The following is a 23,121-nucleotide window of genomic DNA, read 5'->3' as shown; positions in this document are numbered from 1 at the left end:
TTTAAACTAACATTATATATGGAAGGATATTTTGATAATTATCTTGAGATAAGGTCGGACGGGTTTTTCCTAAACCCGACCCGACTAATTTAAGAAATTAACCCGCACCTAAACCCGATTTCAAAAAAAAAAAAAAAAAGACCATATCAAATTAGGTCAGGTTAGAGCTTTTTTGACATCCCTTTATATCAGTAAAATAAGGAACACTTCAAATCCAACCTGACATTTTTAACGTCAAAGCAAACGATTATGACTACAGAATGACCTGATTAAAATGATACTTTAGTTTTAAGATTTAATCGGAATGTTTAGAAGTTCAAAAACCAATTTAGAATTTACCCGTAATTCAGGGACGTTTAGTGCAAGTAACCCAAAATAATTATTTTCAGGAAAGCTAACTAACAAAGAAAAAAGGACAAATTTCCGAATATAAAAAAGAATAGCAGAGAATATAAACCCTCCAAGTGGAAGCAGCCTAGCAAGTCATACTTCATCTTCTAACATTAAATGTACAAATAGAAGGAGTCAAAATTTCAGACAAGTTGTTTAATAATTTTTGTCTTAAATGTCAAACCAATATTTATTTAATTCAAAAGCTTATTACCATGAACTAAATTGAAGAACAAGGAAAAAAAAATGGGTTCTTCAATTTTTTTGCAATCAAATTCTTTGTTAGAATCATTGATTCATTTATCGAACGAAGTGAGTTCAATCGAAAAGCTTCCGTCGATACAAGTACGTAACGTTTCAACAATGTTACGAAGAATCAAAGTTCTTACATCATTGTTCGAAGAAATTCAAGAATCAAACAACCCGATGTTGCCGCCGTCATCAGTGTTATGTCTCAGCGAGCTTTTCTCGGTGATACGACGAGTTAAATCGACGATGGAAGGGTGTAAAAACGGTAGTTCATTATGGGGACTTATTCAGACAGAGAGATTGTCTAATCAATTTCATGTCTTTGTTAAAGAAATTGCAAGAGCATTAGATATTTTGCCATTGAGTTTACTTACTGTTACAGTTGATATTAAAGAACAAATTGAGCTTCTTCATAGACAAGCTAAAAGAGTTGAATTATATGTAGATCCTAAAGAGATTCAAACAAGAGATGTTCTTCTTACATTAATGGCTTCCGAAAAAAACATGTTTGATGTTGAGACGGTGAAACATGTTTTTAACAGTGTTGGATTGAAGACAGTTTTGGACTATGAAGAAGAAATGTCAAAGCTTGAAGATGAAGTTCATAAACAAGCAGGTACTGGAGGGTTAATTGTGGTTTCAAATATAAACAAATTGATATCACTTGTTTCTTATGCTAAATCTATGGTTTTTAATGAAGAAAGTGAAGAAAATGATGTTAGACAGGTTTCGGGTTCGGTGGGTAAGAGCACGTCGGCGCCGTTTAATGTTCCGGATGAGTTCCGGTGTCCGATATCGCTCGATTTGATGAAAGATCCGGTGATTGTGGCGTCGGGACATACATATGATCGGAGTTCGATAGCTCAATGGATTAATACAGGACATTATACATGTCCTAAGAGCGGGCAAAGGTTGATTCATATGGCTTTGATACCAAACTATGCGTTAAAAAGCTTGGTGCATCAGTGGTGTCAAGAGAATAATATTCCGTTAATGGAATGCTCGTCAAATGCAGAGTCGGAGAAAAAAACGTGCGAGAAAGCCGTCGATCATATTTCCGCTACCAAAGTGGCGATTGATTCTGTTAAAAGAACTGCAGAGTTTGTGGTCGGGAAATTGGCGATGGGTTCCGTTGATATTCAAAGACAAGCAGCTTATGAGTTACGGTTGCTTGCGAAAACTGGGATGGATAACCGTAGGATAATTGCTGAGGCAGGAGCTATACCGTTTCTTGTTACGATGCTGAGCTCTAATGATCCAAGAACCCAGGAAAACGCTGTTACTGCATTGCTTAATCTTTCGATTTTCGACAACAATAAAATCTTGATCATGGCGGCCGGAGCTATCAAGAATATAGTTGATGTTCTTGAATCAGGAAAAACGATGGAGGCACGAGAAAATGCAGCAGCTGCGATTTTTAGCTTGTCGATGATAGATGACTTCAAGGTAGCTATCGGAGCCCATTCTCAAGCAATCCCAGCCCTCGTTGGGCTCCTTAGAGAAGGAACAACGACTGGAAAACGGGACGCTGCAATGGCATTATGCAACCTTGCGCTTTACAATGCTAACAAACTGAAAACTGTAGCTGCCGGGGCCGTTCCGTTGCTTATTGAATTGTTGATGGATGATAAAGCAGGTATAACAGATGATGCATTGGGTGTTTTGGCCCTGCTTTTAAGTTGCCCACAAGGGCTCGAAGCTATTAAAAAGAGTAGACCTTTGGTGCCTCTTCTTATCGATCTTTTGAGATTTGGATCAGCCAAAGGGAAGGAAAACTCGATAACACTTTTGCTCGGATTGTGCAAAGATGGCGGAGAGGAAGTCGCGAGACGGCTTTTGATAAACCCGAGAAGCATTCCTTCGCTTCAAAGCTTGGCCACTGATGGTTCACCTAAAGCTCGAAGAAAAGCCAACGCGTTGCTTAGATTACTCAACCGATGCTGCTCACAATCTCATAATCCTATTGGATAAACATGTAACGTTCTTTGTCGAGTGTAAATTTGTCAATTCTTGATTTTACTTGCACAATAAGTTTCATTTCAAAAACACGAATTGTAATGATTATATGAATACAAATTTCATTGATAGAACTTATACATTGTTCGTTTACATTTTTCCGATAAGAAAAAAACGAATGTATGCACATCAAGCTAATACCGGTAAACTCGAATATTTACTAGTATAGGACAGGTTAGACTTATGTTCAACCGATCAGAACTAAAGTGGTTGAAGCTCAGTGATAGCGAACAGTGATTCGCGTAAACCAAAGAGTTAATCATTGGGCGATGATCTTTTTTACAACTCTACCAATTCCAGCAAAATGTGGCTGCCTTTGGTATCGTATTTCCAGAACCAACTTCCGTTATCCATCAGATTCTGCGGAATCAGGTCCATCTGAACGACTAAACCTGCAATCGAAGTGAATGACGTAGATGAGTTCATGAGAAAAACCGTGTTGAAATCAAGATCGTTCTATAAGCACAACGGAAAATCGAGTTTCTGAAATCCACCAATGCTAAAAAAAAAAGCCGATGCATCGAATTATGCAAACCTGAATCTCCAGCAGTAATCTTCATTTTATAGCCATCTGGGACTTCAAATACATGATTTCCCTGCATGAAGGAAAAAACCGAAATATGAACAGAGTGTGACTCGGAAAACCGGCTTGAGTATGAACGGACAACACCAATTAAAATAAGGTACTGAGACCCGGGTTTAAATTGTTTGATGGTTATCAGATTTAACCTGTATGATAACATTGTAGGCCTCAAACTCGGCATTTCCGTGTAATATAACCTTAAGTGCCTCGGAACGGCGAATGTCATGCTTCCAATAAACGTTGTCTCCGGAAGTCCAGTCAACTCCGTCATTCAGGACCGTTACGTTACATAACTTACATCTTCCACACCTGCATAAAAGATGAACTCAATCTTGAACCTGAGAATCAATTGGTACAATCTTTGAAGATACACGAAAGCATGCAATACGAAACCTGTGTCCGTGTTGTAATATCAGTTCACCTTTGTCATCGATCCTAGTCGAGCCCATAATGTTTTCAGCTACAATAATCATGCTCCCATCGAGCTGGAGGAAAAGAAAACCCCGTGTCAGTGTAAAAGTTAATGATATAGCATTACTAAAACCATTCATCGAGATATTTACGACCTGAATGTTTCTCCACAAGAACTCTGCTACTTCGACTTGTAACTCCGAGCCCTTAGAGATGGAACCTCCGCTAAACTGAGAAACAGAAGAAAGTGTTGTTATTACACCAAAGGAAAATATGAGTTGCAAAAGCCAGAATATACTTTCTGCCTGGTGACCTCCCAAACTGGTCCGAGTGCGGGATGTAGAAAGATGAGAAACGGTGGTCTGGAGTCAACGTATTTATCGTTACTTTCAACCTAGGTAATATGAAAGAACACAATAAGCTCAATAAACCCAAATAGGATATTTGTAGTTAAAGCTTGGTTCTGGAAAATGTTAATAGTTCTTATAGGAAATACCTCGGGAAGATCAATATCGCACCATGAAAGAAGATCATAAGCATTCCGCATGATATCCAACAGTGAACCTTCAGGAGTCTGCATATAGAACCGGTTTTCCCCGGAAAGACAATTTAGTATCTGAAATAGTTTAATTCGATATAAAACAAGGGTGCGAAAGAAGAATATTCGGAAAACTACCTGGTGAAGTGAGGTGTCCGAAGGTTTTCTTTTCTTCTTAGCGGATGATGTGACCCTTCTTCGTTCGTTATAAACAATAAAGGTATCCAAATTATCTGTAGACACACGTAGCAGCAATGTAAAACCAAATGATAACATGATATCAATGGAAGAAGTCAGGGTTGAACTCAGCTAATACGATACCTTCCACACCCTTGAAACACCTAGATGGATATGTATTAAGAAAATTATCCGCGATGTTTTGCATAGTGCACTCAAGCCTGCCACCGGGAACACTGAAAAAAAAGGGCGGTTAAAAAGTTACCAAAGAAAGAGCTATCCCTGCGAAAGGATAGAAGCCGAGTACCTGTGCCGGTTTCCAAAATAATCCGTGTATACAATTGACTTTTTCGTATTTAAAACCATTCCGGGTAAACTTCTTTCACTTCTACTCGATGCAACTAACTCAACTGAAGGTAGATCCACATAAAGAATGTTCGTATTAGCAGGGAACTCTGCCTGCAAACTTGATACAATGAAGAGAAATTTCCGAGTTTGTTACTTGATACAGCACAGAAATACGGAAGGGATGAATTAAAACTGAATGTATCGAACTTGGTGTACCTATTAGGTGAATGATGTCCGCTTGTGATTCCAAACTTATCAAACTCAGTGTATTCAATGCATGACAAACCGTATGCCCACTCCCCATCGAGGTTCTTCTCAATTAGAACATTGATTCCTTCCGTAGCACCCATATTCCTCTTGCAGGACGCGAACCCGAGTTTCTGTTACAAATACGGATTCAGCAAACGAACTCAATCCCAATGAACTCAGGATATCTATTAACAAACATACCTTTCCATGATGTAAACCGATCCCCGCCAATGCCAAGAGGGTCACATCAGTAGCAGCGACAACATTACTGCAAATTCTAAAAATTAAGCGACCGGTACATATCATAGCATGCAAATAAGTTCCGATATATAATACATATGCCTAACCTGACTTGCCGAACGGTAGCACCTTTCCTTCCATGATCATAAAACCATTGAAAAACACCTTTATCGTATGCGAGTTTCCATATTACACCATGACCACCAGGCTTACAAACAGGCACAAATGGTTTCCTAACCAGCCATTGTCCGTCTTCGGCACTTACGGCAGGGACTAAAGGCTAACAAAATTTATATGTACAAATTAATAACGAGCACGAATAACGGGATAGAAACAGACAGTAGAGAACTCCAACCTGTTCAAAGAGTCGAAAACTTGACCGGCCTCTTCCAAACCATCCGAGTTTTTCACAAAGCGAAGTGATATGTTCATGGTTGTTCTTAGCCGAACTCGTCATGATCGCAACAGGAGTGATGCATTGTTTGCCATATAGCTTGAAGTAAAGGAACTCTCTAGCCTTACATCCATGCAATAAAAACGTAAAAAACCAACACAAAGTCTGGCACGAAAAAAGACATAAAAGCATTTGTGGTAAAAGTACCATGGATGTCTCTATACTAGCCCCCCATACTCAAAAAATAGTCAAATTAGTCATTGCACATTAAAAGAGCAAAGTGATCTATTAAAAAATTCATTCATTTCTACCATTAAAAACTGGCATACCACATATCAGTTTGATTATTCCATCAGCCACGCCAGTTTTTAACAGTGCCTAAAAATGACCAATACGCTCTTTGAACTAAGAACTAATTTGTCTATTTTTTAAGTAAAGGGAGCACAATTCAATCTGACCCCTAGTACAGGGGCTTCTATTATACTTTTACCAAACATTTGTATATACCTGAAGATCTCTTACAAGACCTTCTAACAATGTTCTGCCACAATAAGGAAGCATTGCAGCTGGAAGACATTCACCAGTTTCAGAATCAACCAAACCAAGCCTATCAGCTGAACCTCCCAGTGGATATATTTCACCTAAATCTGGCAAACCCTAAAACAGATCATATCTTATTATTCAAGCAAACTTTGTGGACATATCCGTATCATTTTACCTATAGGTTAAAATATGTCATAGGTCCCTGTACTCTTCACAAATTTGAAATTTAGGACATGTACTTTTATTTCTAGAAATTTAACAAGGTTAACAATTAGACCTTAATTTTGAAATCTAAAAAGCAAGACTTAATTCCTAGAAATAAAAGTACAAAAATTAAATTCTAAATTTGCAAAAAGTATTAAAAATTTATGGCATATTTTAACCTTACCTAAATGCTCATGAAAAGGCCAAATTCGAAGCTGTTCAAATAAAGGTTTTACAAGCACCTCGTAATACAAAATTAAGTGAATGCTAAAATGTTTAAAATATAAATGCAAGTATAAAGGTCAAACCTTTTCGAAGGTGCTCATGATTTTTCAAGCACTTCATAATACAAAATTAAGTGAAAGCTAAAGTGTTTAAAATAGAACACATAAGCATATTAAAAAAGATTTGACCTTTTTAAAAAGTTTGACATTATACAGGTAATTCCTTGGTCCCTATTCGAGAATTTAGCCTACACATAAATAGAAAAACACTCCATTGGCGCTAACCTCAATTCCCCATAAAGCAGCTTGAGATGCATATTCAGTGTTTGATGAAAGGTCACAACCAATAGGAGGATGAATTTCTAAAAACTGACATTCCATTGATTCATGTAAATGATTGGAATTGTTTATAGATTGAGTTTCAAATGAGGATTGTGCAAGTAACTCAAGCACCATTATTTGATACCTACAAACAAAAACAAAGCAATGTTAGTCGAAAGTCGAAAGTCAGAAGTTTAATAAGAAACGAAATGCGATAAAAATGAAAACTTTACCCTATAATTCCACCAATGCAATCATAAAACTCTTCAACTTCACCTAAAACCTTCAACAGGTTGTTGAAGTCTTGTTGAGTGTCCTCACCCACCAAAACACCGCCGTTTTGATTCTCTCTTCCACCATTGCCATTGCCGCCATTGCTGAAGTCCCATTTTTCAATGATTTTGGCCAATGAATAAAGCGCCGTCTTCACTGAACTCATTTCCCTATCTTCAAAACCAAAACCCATGTCGAACACATGGTCTTGACCAGCTGCAACCATGGACTTAACCAAAAACAATTCGTTTAAGCCCAAACCGAGTGAACTCAAAACCTTTTTATAACCATGGGTGTTTAAAAAGAACTTGACTTTAGCATCAGAGTCAAGGATTTTGAGCTTTTGCTTGAGGGTTGTGGAAGATGAAAGCTTTAAACGAAGAGCTTTTAAGCGAGAGATTTCATGGTGGAAATTGGAGTCTGGAGCAGGCGGCGCGTACTCTATAGTTGCGGTGGATACGCGTGGGGCACATAGTGGTGGTGGTGGAGTAGAAGAGGAGAGAGATGAAGAGAAAGAAAGGGTAGGAAAAGGGTGGAAGAGAAGAGATGGTTTTTTGGGGTTTAAAGAGTGGAAAAAAGGGTTTGTTTTGTTATTATTATGGAGAAGAATAGAAGAAGAACAAGGTGTTATGGTGGTGGTGGCCGCCATTGATTAGAATGGGAAGAAAGGGGAGGGGGGAAGGGGGGATAAGAAGAGAATTTTGTGGAAGCATATACCGAGGATCATGCGGAGAAAAACAGGAAGTGAAGTTTGTGAAGAGTTGGGGTTGAAAACATAACTGTCAAACGGGGGGGACACACGTACGTGTCTTGTTATGTGGGGGCTGTTTAAGAGGATCTAGTAATCAACCTCATCTCTTGCGATTTATCCTTTTGGATTTTGATTGGTTCATGTGAATTTTGTTGGGTTTTTACTTTTCATGATTTTTTTTGGGGGTTGCCGGGGGGTTGTGTGTAGAGGCAGTGGTATTGGGCACACCACTCTCAAGGCCCTTTGGGTTTATTTCTCTAGGCTTTGGTTGCTGAGCTCAATCTTAGGCAATTTTCTAGGCTTTTTGATCTTACCATCAACTCTCAAGCATGTGTTCCTCAAACAAATAGTTAAACCCATTTTCATTTGTTTTATACAATATTGAGGGTGAGATATGATAATTCGGTTTAAACCCGTGTTAAATAAGTGTTTTACAAGAATTTTAATTATCGCTTCATATATGTCAAGACAATTTCATTTTCATATATTCATTGTTTATTTTTATTTTTAAAATACAAGTTCAAATAAGGAATTACAACATAAAATGAAATCATTGGATAAAGATTTGGACGAAAATTAGAAAGAACTGGACTAAAATGTATCATGGCATACACATATGTTGGGAGTAGAGTCCTATGTCATGGTCCATGTGTTGAGACTGCAAGTGACAACTATGAGTGCCAACTAGGGCAAAAAAATTCCAACCAAGTCACTAGAGGGTCATTCGAGAAACCAAGGATTTGGGCCTCCTAGAAGTGTGGGGAAGCTCCTAGAGATGAAGACTCTAGAAGTTTGGAGGAGTAATCGGAATATTGAGGCAGCTTAAGAAACACTCTAGAATCGAGTAATCAGAATATTCGGGCCGGGCCGGGCCCGGGCTAAAAAAGTGGTACCCGAGGCCCAACCTGTTTTCTAAACGAACCTCATTTTTTTTGCCCAAGCTCATATTTCGGGCCTATATTTTTACCCCCGGCCCATGAGCACCTCTAGTCTTGAGCAAAATCATTTAATTATGTTTTATTATTACTGAGAAAGTTGCTCGTATTGTAAAATTATATATGGTAAGTTAAGTGAAATTGTTTTGGAATGTTGCAAATCTAAAATTATATTTCGTGAATTATGTAAATTTATAGTTATTTGAAATGTTGGCAATTTAAAATAATTTTCATGTAAATAATGTGTGTAATGTGAATTAATTGTTTGATAAAGGGTTTTTTAAAAAGAAATCAAGAAATAGAGGATTGGTCTAAATGGAGCCACCCAATAAAATCATTTTTTTAAAATTTAAAAAACCAAAAAATAAAAGCCTGACATATAAAAAAGTGGTTGCGTCATTCTTAATGGCTCTACCAAAATATGAATTATTTTTTTAAAGTCCCCAAATGCTTTTCAATTGAAATATTTCCCTAGTATTTATATAGGTGGTGCCATTCTTCTTAGCACCACCAAAAATTGATTTTTTTATTTAGGTAGCTAACAAGGCATGTTGGTGGCGCCATTCTCTTTGGCTCCACCAATTTTTACTCTTCATTTTAAGTCATTTACGTATATAATCAAAATAGAAAGTCATTTACATAATTAATCAAAATTTTAGGGTAATTTATATAAAATTAATCAAAATTTTAATCTTTCAAACAGCTTCTGACTAGTCACAACCGACTTAAATAGATAATTTGAGCTAGAAATTATCGTAGCCATCCATTAGGGTGAATATTACCTGTTGGATTGTTCTAGGGTTGCCTATAAACAGGGTTAGCATCCTCTCCACCATTTGTAGATGGAAGTGTCATCCAAGTGAGGTGTGAGCTTGAGAGTAGCACGCTTAGGCATACTTGTGAGTGTAGTTAGAGAGTTCATTTGTAAAGCCCTCTTGTATATATTTTCTTAAGTTTAATTCACTACATAGCATTCTCCTAAACTCTTCCTTATTCGTTTGATTCTCTCAAGTGCCATTGCCATTGTCAGTTTTCAAAAGGCTATACTTAGACAACGTTGGCTTAAGTCTCACGTCTAAGGCCGTAAGTTGTGACAAACTGAAATCTCAGCCCATGACACTTACGCATTGTAATTGTGCATGATGAGACTCAAATCTAAATGCTTAAAAACCCAAAATTTATGTCTTAACCAAAAATGTCTAAGGCTGGTTAACATTTGTTGTTTCTTGTATAGAGTCTATTTTTTAATATTTTTAATATATATTTTATATAATATAGGTTTTGATACCAAAGGATTTTGTATTAAGATATTAACTCAAATTCTGTTGGCTTAATTATTATTTGATACCTGAGTTTTACATTTTTTTCCAATGTGGTATTTGTGTCTTTTGGTTCAATGTACGTGATACATGTATTTGACAAAAGTTACATATTTTGACAAAAGTTACATTTTAGGATTGACAAAAGTTGGCAATCTTTTTATCTTTTTTGGATCGTGGACTAAATTTTTTTTATACAATACTTAGAAATACCTATAGTTTTTCTCAATCCTTAAATGGGAGGATAATGCACGTTAAAGCACTCGAACTCACGTTCTCCTATACTGACAACAATATCGATGCCTATCGAGGTAAAACTTAAGACTTTATGAAATCACGTTTAGCCACCCCCACAAATTCTCATTTCCTTCATGAACTTAAAGACTTTTTAGAGTGCCATGGAAATCTCTCGTCTACGTAGCCACCATGTCCATCACAAATAGAATAGACTAATTTTCACAAGACGCCCTCACATGGAAATGGCTTCGGCAAAGGGAGCACTGACTAAATGAATTTCCAAAATTGACGGTGGAATTTGGACTTTAAATAAAAAAAAATTGCAAGTCAGTGTCTTATTATGCAATCTAAAAATGCAGCTGTTATTTGAAATTTGGTTAAAAAGAATTTATTGATGCATGACACAATCTGGACTTGGTCTTCTGTAATTTTATTGGTTTAGTTGTTTTGATTTTTGAGTCATAATTATTTAGTATTGTTAAAATTATGTCACTCGAATCCTGTTTGATCCAGCTTAAAAAGTTTGAGGTGTAACTCGCTTGTTAATTAAAAAAAAATAGAGAGAAAAAATAGGGGATCTACGGGGGCGAAGGTTCAAGGGTCAAACAAGTATAGGACTATACTTCTTTTATTAGACGTTTGGTCCCGTTTGATTTTACGTCTTAGTAAGGACCTTGCCACATAAGTTGAATTCGTATAGTATTATACTTCTTTTATTAGACGATTATAAAAAGCGTTGTTTAACCCTTAAGATGTGTGTAGCAAAAAACCTCTTGTATTGTTGTTTTTCAACATTAATGAATTTCTCCTCCTTTGCTTGTGGTTTTTTTTTCCCGATAAGAGTTTTTTATGTAAAATCTGCATGTTCTTATTTTTCTTTCTTATTGCTTTGCGATCAATCCTACTACTATTATCGATGTATAGTATAACAAGTATAGATTTTTTTTTATTCCTTCGTTTTGCTATTCATATGTTTGCGGTTCATGACTGTCATTTTTAACAATGTCATCTCCAAAGATCGAACCTACGTCTCCCCTTAAGAATGCATTGTGTCTTACCATGTACCTAACACTTGTTGGTATCTATATAGGGTTTTATTTATTGGTTTGGCTGTTTCAATTTTGAATAATTTTCCTTCTAACATGAGAGATATTTTATACCTGGCGTGTGAAGAGAGAAAAAAATTAGAGAGAGAGAGAAGTTCTTAAACAAAAAAAGACAGACCAAAAAAATAAAAAAGAGAAGATACATGACAGAACTCTCCTTGATTCTCTCCAACACAGTTCAATGACTGCCCTAAAAAAACATATATATAGATATCTTAATTATACTCTTATTAATTATATTATCCTGTTTTCAAATATTTCTTTTATTACTATTACAAGACATGAAAACTGCTGTCTCGTCCTGAGTCCTGACATTGGCAACCTAGTTTTAAAGACATAGGATTCCTGTTTATAATTTTATTTTCCTAGTAATTCTATTTAATTAAGCATTAGTTTATAATAAGCAGATACAGAATTATTTATCATGGAATTTTTTCAATTATTGCTATTTTATTTTTAATATTATCTTTTGAATATTTAAAATTACATTTATCAAATAATCTAATCCCATTTTGTACTTAATTTTTATAAATTAAATTTCAGTACTTAATTTTTTAATATTTAATATTTTAATTTATTAAACAACACCTTAAAGACTCTTAAATCTTAAAACTAATTAATCCTCCTTAAAACATAAATTTTATATATATATATATATATATATATATATATTTCATGCATTTTCGAGTGTTAACATATGTATAATTTTATCTTATACTAATAATGTATCACATATAAACCCTAAAAACATAATCTAACTTGGAATTCATGCAATAAGAGACAATGGAAACAACAAACAAAGAGGTGGACTAATATTCACCTTTGTGCTCACATTGATTTACATTAATAGACAATATCTATGACACATTGATTTTTCTTCCTTGAATTAAAGGTTCAGGGTCCAAAACTGTCCCTCAGAACAATTTCATTTTCAAAAGTTTGAACCTGAATTCTCTTCGAAAAGTCTATTTTGACTAAAATACTTGACTATCTCACTACCAATATATTATGGACCCTCGTATTCATAAAGTGAGATCTAGAGTACTTGCCATTGTCCTTACCTCTTGTTTCCTATTGCCATCCCCATATTTTACTTCCTTATTCAATCTACAAAGCTTTGAAAATGATGAAGACGAAGCCAATGAAAGAGACAAACCACCACTATCATCCAAAGCTAATGAACCCTTTTCATCAAATTCACCAGCCACTGTTGTCACTTTCAATGACAAGTCCAAATCTAAACGATCTTCAATGTTGGATACCATGCTACTTATCATCTTCCTCTTTAATGGTGTGCAATTGGTACCCATCGTTGGCCTTTGTGAACTAAAGCTAAGTGAATTGTAGTTGTTACAGCTACTAAATAATCTCGTTGCAACTGAACAATACAACCCTTTGCTTGTCATATCCAATACATTTTTATTGTTGTTCCCTCTCCAAGAAATTACATCACCATACCTGCAAAATTAGAATATATATAGGTGGCATCATAAACAAAGCTATAAAATCGTAAATTATTAAGAAGAGTCAAAGTACAACGTTACTATTATATATATAATTTCATAAAAATTTAAGGAATTAAATGAAACATCTACCATTTGAGAGGGGGAGCCACCTTCGTCATTGGGTGACTGCATCTATCTAAAGATTTTATTATAGTTGGGATCCCGTGAGACCTTTTTAAATAAACGGTTGAAATAAAAATGGAGGGAAAAAAATATCCATTCATCTTTGATTATGCCATGTAAAATTTGTATTGAGATACTTTTTTAACTAATTCAACCTGTTTCAACACTAAATGAGAGAAACTAAGTTCTATATAAAAGCAATTTCTTAGTTTTTAACGAGACTTGATCAAATGACCACAATATTTTCATTTTTAGCTTTTTAACCACAATTATTGTTTTAAAAAGATCCTACATTAGACGTCAAAAAAATCCTCAAAATAGGGAGAAAGATATAGTAGATTTCTTTTATTTTATACCTAAAAGTTGAAGATGGACTTTGATTATTGAAACTTTGTCTCATGGGGAGTTGGCTGAGTTTATGTATATGGTGATGATGATCTCCATTTTGAAACACTATCTCTTTCTTGTGAATAACTGCAATATAAAAGGACATAATCATATATATACATTTTCAAAGAAAACTTTTAAAATATATGCACTGTTAGATTCAATTATTACCTTGATTGGGGTCATCAATCTTCTTGCCTCTATACATCTACCAAAAAAAAAACAACAATTCAAATTAAGTACATATGTATGTATGTATCACAAAAAATTACCTGTAGATGACTCTTGACATGAGCTATGCTAAGGCCTTTGATGTTCATCAATTGAAGAACCAACTTGGGTGTTGCTCCTGGACCAATATATATATATATATATAAAACATAAACTTTTGTTGCATAAATCAGCAAAGAAAATTTCTGGGTTTAAGCTTGTTTGTTGAGGGTTCATCATCATATCTTCAAAAAATCATATATATGTATGTATGTATGTATGTATGTATGTATGTATGTATCAACTTACTATCTTGTCCTCCTAATTTTTCAACTGCATGAACAAAGCGAAGATGGAGATCCGGTGTCCACCGGAGTCTTGGCGTCTTGGACCGGTTATACGGCCGAACAGATCCGGTGGTCGACTTTTTTCCAGTTTCTTCAACCGAGCTGTTGCTTGAGCTCTCTCCTTCATTTCCTGTCTTGTAATTGATCTTGTTACGATCCTCCTCCTCCTCCTCCTCCTCCTCTTCTTCTTCCTCGTCTGCAAGGTCTCTGTTATTATTGCGGTTTTTTTCAAAGGTATCAACACTTGCCATGTTTTTCAAGATGTTTTTAGCTGTTTGCAAATGAGATCAAAGTGAAAGACTAAAGTGATGAATTAGGGTTTGAAAGTCATTGAAGACTTTACCTACATCAGGCAAAGAAGGGGAATGAATATTGGGAAATTTTTTTATTGTATTTACAAAGAATGCAAAAAAGAAATGAATCTTTCTCTCAAGCTTTGACAATACCTATATATATATATATATATATATATATATATATATATTCATATGACACTTTCCAAGAAAAGGAAATGTTCCATATGATATCCATGCAAGTAATTAATAATAATGGGGATTAGGTAAGTAACTTATGGTATTGCTAATAAAGGTGGAAGTGTCATACACGAATGTTATGATTGGGTTGTAAGGGTGTAGATATTTGAATTTATGAAATTATAAGTTAGTATAATGATAATTTTCTTATTATATCCTAATTTATGCGTAAGCTTCACATTTGCATTTTTAATGAATTGATTTTAGTTTTAATGTGAGTTTAGATGGGCAATAGGGTGCGGTGTGTTTAGTTTACTTTTTGTCTCATGCTACAGTATCACTACAGTATTTAATCTCACCGCCACCATTGTTTTTACACTAACTGTAGATAAACGTACCGTCCATCCAAACCCACAATTATTTGATAAAACTTGTAAACTGTTGAAATAATAAAAATAATTGACATTGGTAAATTCTTTAATAAAATTTACATATAATTAAATGGCGTAAACGAGACGTTCTTTATAACTTATTTAATGAATGAAGATCCTGCTAAATTTTACTAAAGGAAGACCCTTGTCTTCAATGGGAATTAATTAATTAATTAATTAATTAATTAATTAGCTATTACCATACATATAATATTGGGAATTATTCGTTAGTCTTCATTTCCTATATTTTCTCAATTTTTTTTTATATTTGTAATTAAAAATTAAAATCAATCAAAGGGGTGAAGGGATAGGGTAAGCATGGGTGCTGACCCACTAAAATTAAAAAAAAATCGAAACTAAAAACCCACGAAAATCCCGAAAACTCAACATTTACCAACACTACCAAAGCCTCTTATATTAATTCTTTTTTTAGATAAATAATTTTGATATTAATGAATGAAGGCAAACCCCATAAATGCACTGTAAATCAACACCCTGTACATTGTTGGATGGCTCTAAAAGAAATGGTTAGGGCTTGTCAGCTCGTGACTTCTTTAATATGGCCAGGAGAATATAACATAATAATTGGTTAAATTAAGAATTTAGTTTATAGACTTTTTAATTTGACGCAATTTAACGCAAATGACGCAATTAAGAATATAACATAATCATTGATTTTGAATATTACCCAACCTCACCACTACAGTAATTAATCTCACAGTCATCTTTATTTTCAATCCCGCTATCCATCTAAATCAGCCGTAAGTCTCTGAGGGACCATAACCAAAATTTTCCCCTAATAAATAAAAAGGAAGACAAAGGGTAATTATAGGTTTGCCTTTTGCATGCGTGTTGTAAAGGCATATGGTATAGTTTTAGTTTGTCACCAATCAATGGCAAAGTTCAAAAAAAGTGAAATACCGTCGAGATTCACGGATTTGGCTTTTTGTTCCCATTTCAACACTCTTTTAATAAATTCGTCACCATTGCTAGCTAGCTACCCATGCTTTTTGAGTCAATCTTTGTTTGAAAAAAAATTTATTTAATCTATTATAATTATAGGCAACAACTAGCAATTCTCCTCGAATTTTCGACTCTTTTGAAAGATGTTTACAGAATATCGTTTATTCAGAATTGATCGATTTATCTTGTGCTTACAAATTCTTTGATTTCTTTTATATGTCTTTACTATAATAAAGTTCTTGACTGAATTGGTATCATAAGCCGAGCACTAATTCAATTGTGAGTTAACTAAAATACCCTCTCTTTTTTTAACAAATGACAAATGTTATTATAAGGATATTTTTGTTTTGATAATTTACGTAAATTCTCTATTAAAATAAAGTTTTTGACTATGTTAATGTCACGAGTTAACCAAACATTAGAAATTGATTATAATTTGAAAAATTAAGATATAATTAAAAGAATTTCAACCCATGCTCTAAGAGGGCATTATCTATAAATTTTTAACATATATTCTTTCGCCCACTTGTGGTAATCTAATATATATATATATATAAATATGTCAACACATTTTACCGAACCAGCCTATCAAATATCATGTCTTGGTGGGGTTCTTTGGGAGTGGACCAACTAAACAAGAGAATGTTTAAAGGAATTCATGTAAGCACAATTTTCTTTTCCAATGAAAATTAGAATTAATTGGACTTTGTGTAGCATAATAATAACATTTAAATTAAATGCATGGGTGTTTCATATAATATATGGGGAAAGGGATTTTACATATTTTTATAAATATTTATATAAATAATATTTTGATAATCTAACCGTTGAATTCATTGATCATGCATGTAAATTTTCAAATTAATTTTATGTTTTATCATATCAATCCAATATATGATCTTTAATTTTACACCGATATAAGTAGATTATTCCCATCTGATAATGGAGTAGGGGATGATGAGATTGCTTGGGATTGAACCAAAAATATCATGTTTCTCTATTTAATACCGTTGCCACTAGACCAAAAGACTATTGGCATTATATATATATGATATTAAAATAAGCACTTTCTACTTTTATTACTATGTTCATTTTTTTATCAAGGTAGGGAAAGGGTTATTCGAGTTTTGAACCCGAATTTGATGTTAAATAAGGATTTAAGCAAAATAATTAATTTACTAATAAATTTTTAGAGTGTATTTAGAAATCTATCTAATAATTAGATTTGAATGTAATTATTTATAATTACATAAGGGTAATATGTTTCGTAATTATTATAATTAGTGGGTCTCAATGAAAAGGGTAAAAAGAATACTTCAAGTACACTTTCCGATTCTTATGGCTTGATTGAGAATAAAATCATTAAGTACTTTAACTTTCCAAACATACCTTATGCTTACTTAAGTTTAAACCCATTAGTTAAAATGACTTGATTTTTTATGATTATTATGTAAAAATAATAAGTTGATAAAATCTTATGTATGATAATAAATTTGTCCCATAAGATTTGAAAATAACAGAATTTAACGACTATTGTCCGATTAAGACTAAAATTTCAAAATTCGAAAAATATAAAAATTAAAAACTATCAAATTAAAATATAATGAAAAAAATCACAACTTTAATATAATACATAATTATATATATATATATACTTGTTCTAGGAGAAAGTTTAGGAGAGACAAATTTTGAAAATGATTATGACATGGGCATCTCAAAAACGATTCCCAATGCCGAATTGGAAAATTGGGGGACACCATTAAAGTACTTGTCATTTCTCAAAAACAAAACCTTAAGCAATCTTTGAATATTAGTCTTTAAAGAAAATAAACTAACATTTATTCCTTCGATTTGGTAACTTTTTTACTTTAATCCTTAAACTTTTTTTGGGTTTACATGAGTCTTGAAATTTGTTGACTTTTTTTTTATTTTTCATTTTGATTTTTAAACTTGGATTCCATTAAAGTAAGATGATGCAATATTTCGAGATTATATCACGTCAGCACTTGATTTCCTTTTAAAAAAAATTAAGTAATAATGTGACACAGTCTCATAGTGCCACGTCTACATACATTAACGAAATCTAAATTTAGAGATCAATTGAGAAAAACTACCAAGTTGAGGGACTAATATGGACCAAAAAAATTCAAAGACCAATGTAAAATATTTTACCAAATTCAGAGACTAAAATATTACTTTATCCCTGAAAAAAAAAAGTTGTAATTTCTTCCTTAATTTCACACTTGCTACTTAGAGGGTTACAACTATAAAAAGGGTCAACTTTGGCCTATGCACCATGCCCTCTTGACCATGCCATGGATGACTTATTAATGTCCTTTAAATGTTAAAACCTATAAATTAACTTTAGAACAAGTAAACAATACATTGGTCTAAGACAGGTTGTAAAAGGAGACTATAATTAATCAAAAGGCAATATTGTCAAAATTTTCATATATGAAATTTTGTTAGAGATGGTAGGATTCCAATTTAACTTTCTAGATATGTAATTTTTTGTGTTCGAAAATTAGGTTCGAGAGCAAAGTTACGGATGTATAAATTACTTTTTTGTATTTTAATTAAATATTTATTGTATTTTGAAATTGGGTCGAATGCGTAAATTTTAAACGAAATTGTGATTATAATTATATCCTAATTCTCTCTCTTATCTCGATATATAATTAGATTATGATTTGAGTTATGAGATAAATAATTATAAGAACTGTCTGTTTTTTTTGAAAATTTAATTTTGATACATTAATTTTTTAAATTGATTATATTGAAATTGTTATAACTTAAAAAGAGCGTAATGTCTAACAATTATTAGGTGCAATGGTAACACACGTACCCTAAAGATATCGTTGGAAACAACAACTACGAACATATCTCCATACAAAAGTAAAGAAATTATATATTGATTTCATGATAAGATACAAACCTATATATATAGCTTGTTGTTTATTCACATGATAGGATTAAAAATATATAAACTTTTTGACAAAAAAAAACTTTTCTACATGATCATGAAAACTTTATAATATTCCAATTCCACCCTCGTGTGTTGTCTCTTTTAATTAATTTCTCCCATGCATATTAAGACAAAGACTGTTTTTCTTGCATGATCATAGCATATAACTACAAAAGTGGAAAAAGAAACAACGAGGTTTCAACTCCTTAACTGCTCCAAGTTAAAGCAAAAGTTGTTCTTACATTGCACGGGCATCTTGGGGGAGAAATCACAGCCTTCCAACGTATGTTTTCTCCTGAGGAAACCATTGATATTATTACAATTATTGGTTGGTCTTGGTGGGGAGATGAATGTTGCCATCAATCCCTAAAAATGCCAACATATACCAATAAGTTGTTGTTTGAGGTGTAAAGATGATAATTTGAATTGCAGATTCGAATATTTTGCGAATATTAGATTATTTTAATTCAGATTTTAAAATTATTATATGTTGGGGATTCGAAGTGGATGTGGATAGATACCTCGAATATTCATCATCCGAATCAGCAATGTATATATTCGAATAATGGATGCAGATTTGGATAGATTTTTTTTTTACAATTTGATTTACGTGTTTTAATTTTGCTCCACATCGAATTTAAAATTGAATTTAACATCTAAATTGATGGTTAGGCTGAAGGAATAACACGATTAATACAATAATGATACTTTGAAGACTAATTCAAAATCAAAGGGAAGTATATTTTTGAGTAATGTTATGTCATAATATGCTTCATATAAATAAGTTTTCTATTTAATAGTATGAACAATTGCAGTAAAATTCCTCGAATTATGGCTTAAAATATATATCAGTTCCGTATCAACTATTAACCATGTCTTTCTGCCAATCCATCCATTAGCTCGAGCGTTAAATGTCAGCTCAAATCTGACATAGAACATATTTAAAACACGTGGATCAAATTGTAAATACACATGTACCTCCTAAATTTTAGACATTGTTTTTTTTTAAATACGTAAGATCCAAGTTGTTTATACACATTTATTTACAATTTGATCTACATATTTTAAATATGCTCCACATCATATTCGAGATAACATTTAATGTTTGAATTGACAGATATGGTGATGGAAGGACTTGATTAATACAATACTATTACTTTGGGGACTGAAATAAAGTATATTTTGAAGTTTAGAAACCAAAGTAGAATCTAAGCAATAGTTTTGAGGACATTTGGTAAAATTAACCCATTACTAGTAGTATTTATGTTTGGCCACTTGGGGGAACAAACGCAATCAGTTGCGCATTGACTGGTGGGAATTATTTACCCTAAGCTGTGGGGAATTAAATTTTAAATTGACTGTCGTCCCTATCAGCTCGCCCATTATTTTGCGAAAAAAAAAATATTATTATATTATTTGGTTTTTGAATTTTTATTATTATTTTAATTTGATATTTGAGTTGGGCTATAATATTTAATTTAGTACCCATACCAAATAACATCATGCGACCTAATGAATGTTTGACACGCGTGTTCTAGTAAAAAACATAAGTACTTAATTAGAAGAAAAAAATGCTTAGGTATAAAATTGAACATTAAAATCAAGCTCAGGTGCTTAATTGGGACAAAGAAAAAACTCATGTACCAAAATAAAAATTGAAGTTAAAGTTGGGACAGAAAGGAACTCAGGCATCAAATTGAACATTGAAGGCCAAACTCACGAACCTAATAGTATATTAACCCTAAAAAATCCAAAACAAAATAATGATTGTGTTTTTTAGTTATAACAATTCCAACAAAATCGGTTATTATAAGCACTGAGTTAAATAATTAGCTCAATTTAAACTAACAAACTAATTATTCATAATAAATTCGATGAAGAATCCACACATTTACATAAGATGAGACTCTAATATGAAATCTCAAAGCTCGTGCGACTTCAACTTTGTTATTGAGCCAAAACTTTATTGACAGTATTTTGACCTTTTTACTAAAAAAATAAGTAATTTAGTCCTTTTGTTAGAAATTTTATCCATTTCTACTATTAAAAAATAGTCCATATACGTTAGCATGAGGTACACGTAACACGTCATATGTCACTGTCTAATTATTTATTAATCACAATTATAAATTTTAACAATATGAAAAAATTAAAAAAATAAAATACGATCTTATTCTTAATATATGTAATGCATGACGCTTTTACGTATAACTATAAACATGATTTTGAACAATCACAGGAGAGGGCAAAGCTAGCTGGTTTGGTTTTAGCTTAGCTTGTGAAAATTAATATAGACAGGTCTGGTTTTTTTTTTTTTTTTCTGACAGATTCTGCTTCAATTTCCCAACCTGTAAAGTCAACCATGATTTATGAATTATGATATGATACCTTTGTTTTTTTTCTTATATATTTTATGATAAAATATTATAATTATTTACGTAATGTTTTTTAACGTGCATACGTGAACCTATTAATGCGGATCTACGATCGGTATCCATGGAGGATGTAATAGGAAAAAAAAAAAAAAGAGGATATCTGTCTTTTAGTTTAATACTTTTATAATTTCTAGAGTTGAGAATATAAAACAAGTTTTTTTTTATGTGTTTTTATGTAGATATATATATATATATATATATATATATATCATGTGTAAGGTATGTTTTTTTATTAATAGTAGCAATTAAATCTAGGGGTAAAGGGAGGAGGGGGGCAAGCAAGAGCCCTGGCCCCCTAAAATGAAAAATTGATGCTTTAGACCTTCAAAATTTAAAAAATTTTAAGTCAATATATGATAAAATTATAGTTTGGCCACCCAAAATACTAGAATTTCAATTTAGTCCTTTTGAAAACCATAAAGATATAAGCAAATACAAGGATAAAATTGCATTTTAAGTCTTACAAATATATAACTTAATCTTGCCCCCCTAAAAGAATTTATGCCTTCCCCCTGGTTAAATTCATTCGATTAATTTCAATCACTAGTTCTCTACTATATGTACAATTGTAGATTCTGTACATATTCTCTCTCCTATTGAATCATTCTAAGTCTATATATTTTTCGAATTTTTAAATTTCAATCTCGATGCAAATGACAATCATTAATTAATCCATTAACTGGATTTTTTGTGAGTAACATGTGAAAATAATAAGCTGGCATGGCATTACACATATGAAAATATGTTTAGCACATCAAATTTTGGAAAACGGCATAAATTAACTTAATGAATTTAACAATTATTGTGTGATGAGGATTGAAATTTCAAAATTTTAAAAGTACAAGAACTAAAATTGATCAAATAAAAATATAAAGATTAAATTCACAATTTTTATGAAATATAGAAACTAATAGCAAGATTTAACCTATTTTGTATTTACACAAACTTTAATATTTTAAAACTCGCATTATGTAGATTGATAAATCCGTACATTCATATATGATTTAGTTTTTTTTTTCATCATATCATGTTTTAGGTGCTTTAGTTAATAATTTAAATAATATAAATTTTGATATATTCATATATTTGGGTTTTTTTTGAGAATCTGACCTTATAAGTTTAAAAAATTATGAAAATGATCAAATTTCAAAATTAATTATAGGAATGACCTGATTTATATAGTAGAATTGGGTACCGACACTTTCCCAGGCGACACCACCCTAAAAATCCCCCCAAAAAAAAAACAAGTTTCTTGGTGCTGCCTAACAAATTGGCGGTACCGGATTGAAGCGTACAAGGGCAAAATGTTCAGGGATCCAATGAAGTAATTATCATTTTTAAATCGACTTGAAAAAATGTTGGTGTCTCTATCTCTTGCAAGGGGGTAGTTTATGCCATTTATGTATGTCAAATTGTAAATTAATTAAATATATATATATATATATATATATATATATATATACATGTTTATAAAATGCTTTGACTAATGAAAAGGACTTTCTACTGATCGTAATTATTAGCAAAAAACAATAAATAAATAAATGTCTTAGTAGCACAAATAAATAAATAAAAATACAAATTGTACGAAACTTATGCTGAATAATTGATAATGATTATTATAAACCATAGTTTATAATAAAATTTATATTCACATTTTAACATCAAAGGCATCATATTGTTCTTTTTATGACAATAATTCCAAACCAATATTATATAAAAAAATCAGCATCACCTAAAGAAATGTTAAACTACATAGGAGGTCCCTATGTTATAA

General features: G+C 32.5%; 3 protein-coding genes across 7 annotated transcripts; 1 reads left to right on the top strand and 2 right to left on the bottom strand.

Annotated features, from left to right (window-relative positions):
- The first annotated feature begins 605 nt into the window (after positions 1–605).
- Positions 606–2,733, top strand: LOC105777430 (U-box domain-containing protein 1). Of its 2 annotated transcripts, XM_052622126.1 has the most exons (2): positions 606–1,255; positions 1,340–2,733. In XM_052622126.1, the coding sequence occupies exons 1-2, from the start codon at positions 637–639 to the stop codon at positions 2,608–2,610; spliced, it is 1,890 nt and encodes a 629-aa protein (XP_052478086.1). In that variant the 5' UTR covers positions 606–636; the 3' UTR covers positions 2,611–2,733. The 2 variants fall into 2 exon arrangements, with proteins under 2 accessions (XP_052478086.1, XP_012456149.1); XM_012600695.2 differs by having other exon boundaries at positions 607–2,733.
- Positions 2,701–7,931, bottom strand: LOC105777429 (hypothetical protein). 4 transcript variants are annotated; one of them, XM_052622124.1, is made up of 17 exons: positions 7,121–7,928; positions 6,852–7,032; positions 6,103–6,252; positions 5,557–5,718; positions 5,309–5,481; positions 5,163–5,229; positions 4,929–5,092; positions 4,672–4,830; positions 4,509–4,600; positions 4,326–4,420; positions 4,146–4,223; positions 3,963–4,043; positions 3,805–3,879; positions 3,632–3,723; positions 3,385–3,547; positions 3,191–3,251; positions 2,701–3,047 (listed from the first exon to the last, which is right to left on the bottom strand). In XM_052622124.1, exons 1-17 carry the CDS (start codon positions 7,807–7,809, stop codon positions 2,935–2,937), a joined length of 2,595 nt encoding a protein of 864 aa, XP_052478084.1. In that variant the 5' UTR covers positions 7,810–7,928; the 3' UTR covers positions 2,701–2,934. The 4 variants fall into 4 exon arrangements, 3 of the variants coding, with proteins under 3 accessions (XP_052478084.1, XP_012456147.1, XP_052478085.1); XM_012600693.2 differs by having other exon boundaries at positions 3,948–4,043; positions 7,121–7,926; XM_052622125.1 differs by lacking the exon at positions 6,103–6,252 and having other exon boundaries at positions 3,948–4,043; positions 7,121–7,926.
- Positions 7,932–12,313: 4,382 nt separating this feature from the next.
- LOC105774908 (probable transcription factor KAN4) lies at positions 12,314–14,507 on the bottom strand. The gene is made up of 5 exons (XM_012597476.2): positions 14,043–14,507; positions 13,796–13,872; positions 13,695–13,731; positions 13,493–13,610; positions 12,314–12,966 (listed from the first exon to the last, which is right to left on the bottom strand). Exons 1-5 carry the CDS (start codon positions 14,329–14,331, stop codon positions 12,531–12,533), a joined length of 957 nt encoding a protein of 318 aa, XP_012452930.1. The 5' UTR covers positions 14,332–14,507; the 3' UTR covers positions 12,314–12,530.
- Between the last annotated feature and the right edge of the window lie 8,614 nt (positions 14,508–23,121).

Source organism: Gossypium raimondii, chromosome 10 (genome assembly GCF_025698545.1).
Source record: "Gossypium raimondii isolate GPD5lz chromosome 10, ASM2569854v1, whole genome shotgun sequence".
In the NCBI taxonomy this organism is placed as follows: domain Eukaryota; kingdom Viridiplantae; phylum Streptophyta; class Magnoliopsida; order Malvales; family Malvaceae; genus Gossypium; species Gossypium raimondii.
Note: the sequence above shows the minus strand (reverse complement) of the source record. Positions and strands in the feature narration are given on the sequence as shown.

Excerpts from the sequence above, each read along its gene's own strand:
- LOC105777430 (XM_012600695.2), top strand. The coding sequence starts at position 637 with ATGGGTTCTTCAATTTTTTTGCAATCAAATTCTTTGTTAGAATCATTG.
- LOC105777429 (XM_012600693.2), bottom strand. The coding sequence starts at position 7,809 with ATGGCGGCCACCACCACCATAACACCTTGTTCTTCTTCTATTCTTCTC. Across the intron at positions 5,230-5,308 it reads GCTACCGTTCGGCAAGTCAG|TAATGTTGTCGCTGCTACTG; the intron begins GTTAGGCATATG and ends TAGAATTTGCAG. Across the intron at positions 5,093-5,162 it reads TCGGTTTACATCATGGAAAG|AAACTCGGGTTCGCGTCCTG; the intron begins GTATGTTTGTTA and ends TATTTGTAACAG.
- LOC105774908 (XM_012597476.2), bottom strand. The coding sequence starts at position 14,331 with ATGGCAAGTGTTGATACCTTTGAAAAAAACCGCAATAATAACAGAGAC. Across the intron at positions 13,732-13,795 it reads ATGTCAAGAGTCATCTACAG|ATGTATAGAGGCAAGAAGAT; the intron begins GTAATTTTTTGT and ends TTTTTTTGGTAG. Across the intron at positions 13,611-13,694 it reads GATTGATGACCCCAATCAAG|TTATTCACAAGAAAGAGATA; the intron begins GTAATAATTGAA and ends TTTATATTGCAG.